This window comes from Microtus oregoni, unplaced genomic scaffold (assembly GCF_018167655.1).
Source record: "Microtus oregoni isolate MIOR12 unplaced genomic scaffold, Mior012 000020F_ref0000438, whole genome shotgun sequence".
NCBI lineage: Eukaryota > Metazoa > Chordata > Mammalia > Rodentia > Cricetidae > Microtus > Microtus oregoni.
The window spans coordinates 25144423-25148051 of NW_024543079.1; the positions used below are offsets into that span (position 1 = coordinate 25144423).

The window sequence follows — 3629 nt, forward strand, 5'->3', positions numbered from 1 at the left end:
CTTATGAGCCTGAAGCCAGAGCTGGGAAGAATGACCATTTAAAACTAACGACACCTTGTATGTGCACCACTGAGTGATTGAAGATTCTCTTCACTGCAAACTCTCTAGTTATAAATGACTGATGTGATTCAAACAGTACTCTGTGGCCACCCCTTGGGAAGACGGGGCAAGCAAACCAGGCCGAGTTGACAGTTCCCATAGATTGCCTCCTTCTAGATCTGTACTCCTGCCATCAGGCAAAGCCGGAAAGGCACAGATACACCAGCTTGGTTATTTCCATTTCTTGTTTTCATCATTGGTGTTTCCATTTTATCTGCAGTGTTAGCTAATTTCTTATTCACAGAAGAAGTCAATCTCCTGGGAAGGGGAAAAGATTGAACTTTCAGGCTGGACAAAAAAAAATGCACATATAGATTTTTAATTTAAAATCAGATTTTATAACAGAGAACTTTGGATTCATGATCAGTCAAGGCTGAAAACCTAAGGATTTGAAAGAATTATCACTTCCAGTCAAATACCATTTAAAACGAAGGTCTTCAAGTCTATCTCGGATTTGTAGTTGACAGGTGGAGCGCAGTGCAGCAATGTGATGACAGGTGAGCCCCATCCGTTAGGCTGGGCTATGTCTGAAGCACAGCCATCAGCTTGGGAAACTTACTTCAAAATAACCATCATGCAAAGGAGCTCAGAAAGGATCTTTTATTTTCGCCACTGTTTACAGGGCCCCAGGGCAGAGGGAAGAGCAGGATTTTATTTCATGCATAAGTAGAGTCTATCTGCCAGAAAAATAAGACTCCAAGGATTTTCTAGAATATTTTGACTTTCTCAAAAACAGGTGCTAATTATTTTCCTTCAATCTACCTTTCATAAATAAATCTACCTTTCACAAAACCATCAGGGAGAACAGCTTAGTGATTCTTTAGTTTCTTTCTTTATGCCAGAGATACCTTTCCAGGATAACTTGCATTTAAAACAGAAAGAGAATTGTGCTGTTTAACTGAAACATGCTAGGTCAGTCTCCATTGCTACACACACATGAGACAGGGGTGGAGGAGGGGAGGAAGGGAGGGTAACTGTATGAGGTGGCAGGTGGGAATCGTGAATCAGCTTCGGTGGGATGATCACTTTATGATGTCAAAGCATCAAGTTGTACATATAAATGAATAATCTTACTGGCCAGTTATATCCCTGATAAAGATAAAATACAGTCTTTTAAAGTGGAAACATGTAAGAGCTAAACTCAGGGTGACTGTAGGGTGTGAAGGAAGCGTGACATCGTCATAAGGCTGATAGTCAGTATGTACATCTTAAACGTCACTGTCTCATAAACCACCGTGGGCACCTGTGTCATGCAGCATATACTGTGAGCTGAAGAACATACTCCTTTATTGAGGACCTGTCTACATTACCCCCAAGATTTGAGATGCTTACCGTGGTTGGGACTTCCTTGGTGGCCTCCTGGTAGACACGTTGCTCTTTAACTAAGTTGCTGGGGAAATAACCCACAATTCCCATCTCATCCTGGTGGTCACTGTAAACCTGTGTGCCCAGAACAGCAACAGTCAGGGATAAGTTGATGTCAGGGGATTTGAGAAACTTCTTTCCTCATAATGAAAATTCCATGAGCCAGAGCTTCCTTTTCACTGTGCATCCCAGGGAATTCAGAGCAAATCTGAAATTCACTGGTAGCACCAAGATTTGTGTGTCTGTCTTTTGTGGGGCAGATCTGATTTGTCTCAGTACTTGAACATTGCTTCGCTTTCTGCAATCTCGTGAATTACCTGAGATCTTCCAGATGCTATAAAAAAATTAAGGTCAATAAAAATTTTAAAGCAAATAGACACTCATTTTAAAGTATTGTATACTTCCCACTCCTTAAAAATTCTGAGGGCCATCCACTGAATACATTCTGATTGAATCCTTCCTCAATTTAGGATGCATCTTTGGGATAACAAGAAGCATGCTTCATTCTCCCCTGGGCTCCGCAGGGTCTGTGTGTACATTTTAACTCGGGAAAGCAGCTCCTGAAGAATCAAAGAGGGTTCTAACTTTTCTTAAAGGAACATTCTCATTTAGACAGACCGCTAACATGCAACCCTTTCTCTTGGCAAATCTTCTCAGACATTTTTTGAACGAGATTCAACTTCTGTGTGATGCAGAAGCCTCAGCATGCATGGTTCTTTTCTTCTCAAAACATCATTTTGACTTAACTTCAATTTTGTTATGAGACCTTGCCTTTAAATACAGTAACAGAAAAATGAATCTGAATTTTTGTGTTTCCATTTCCATTCCTCACGTTGTCTTTACAGTTACTATTAGGCAGTAGAGGGGCTGAAGGTAGGAAAACCAGGAAGAGTTAAAAACAGCACAGGTAAGAAATACATATGTTTAAACAATTTCATCTTACACTGCCAGCCCAAAACTCTCCAGCTCCATTTTCTTTTACCAGCTTGGAATAAACATAGATCTGCTGCCCTTTCTTGATATTGATGAACCTACAGTCAGGGGCATTGTAATCTTCCTGTGCTTTAGCTAGAGAAATAGTATCTGGAAGAAAACAAACAAACAAATCCAAAGTGACCAGTTGTCCTCGGAGTAAAAAGGCAAAGCATCTGAGCAAAGTATGAAAGTCCAGCTGCGTTTCAGACAGACAGAGAAAGCCTGAAGATTAAAAGCTGCAGCAAAATCTAAGGCAAGTGAATTCTCCACAGTTAGACACCAAACACAGGTCACAAGATGCAGTGCTGAGAACACACACATTTAAGATTCACTACAAAGTAAAATCCAGCTTTATCCAGACATCGTTTCAATCATGCAATAGGAAGATAATGAATACCGAACCATGAACAACTCCTTACAGACACACTCGTCATCTGCACACAACTTCTTAGAAGAAAGTTTATCCATAAATACTCCATGCCCTCCACACAGAGCCACTAGGCCCCCAAGCAAAAGAATCCATATTCTTGCCATCTTCCCCTGTGGCTGTTTTTACTAGCACTCTTTGCCTGACTTGAGTGGCTCTTTTATTTGAAAGCCAGACCCCTGGGGTAAATACTCAGCCAATAGGAAGGGGCCACCCCCACCCCTGCTTTCATAACGTGTGCTCCTGGATTCCAGAGGCTTTTCAGCATTTCTTTTTCCAGAAAGAGTCAAATTCCATGCGGTGTTCCAAAGCGATGATGCACCATGGTAAAGCTACATCTTCCACGGCTGTGGCGCCCACCAGTGTCAAAGCACCATTAAGAGGACTGCGAGAACACCAACCATTGTTTACTTTTCTGTTTTGCCCTCCTGTCCTTTTGGTTTGTGAGCAAACATTTGTTGAAGGCAGATACCTGTTCAAGATGTAAAACGGGCTGAGGAGACAGCTCGGTGGATAGCAGCGGTGCAGGTCTGAAGAATAGGGTTCAGAACCCCAGAACCCACACAAATACTGATCAGGCATGGTGGCCCACCTGTTTTCCCAGCTCTCTGGAGATGAACATAGGCATCCTTGAGGCAACCTGGCTGACCAGACTAACTAGAATCAGCAAGCTCTGGGTTCAACAAGAATATAAATAAATGAAGTGGAGGAAAATTGAGGAAGACACCCAATGTCAACTTCAGGCCTCTTCAGGAACACATGT

The 3629-nt window shown here is 42.1% G+C and overlaps 1 protein-coding gene across 1 annotated transcript; it reads right to left on the minus strand.

Annotated features, from left to right (window-relative positions):
- Positions 1-333: 333 nt before the first annotated feature.
- Positions 334-2973, minus strand: Otor (otoraplin). Its single transcript, XM_041670081.1, has 4 exons — positions 2859-2973; positions 2408-2547; positions 1432-1539; positions 334-357 (listed from the first exon to the last, which is right to left on the minus strand). Exons 1-4 carry the CDS (start codon positions 2971-2973, stop codon positions 334-336), a joined length of 387 nt encoding a protein of 128 aa, XP_041526015.1.
- Between the last annotated feature and the right edge of the window lie 656 nt (positions 2974-3629).

Bases quoted from the DNA above. Each gene is read 5' to 3' on its own strand.
- Otor (XM_041670081.1), bottom strand. From the start codon at position 2,973: ATGGCAAGAATATGGATTCTTTTGCTTGGGGGCCTAGTGGCTCTGTGT. The intron at 1,540-2,407 runs GTAAGATGAAAT...CTGGGCACACAG, and splicing joins GAGAGTTTTGGGCTGGCAGT to GTTTACAGTGACCACCAGGA. The intron at 358-1,431 runs GTAAGCATCTCA...TCCCCTTCCCAG, and splicing joins CCAAGGAAGTCCCAACCACG to GAGATTGACTTCTTCTGTGA.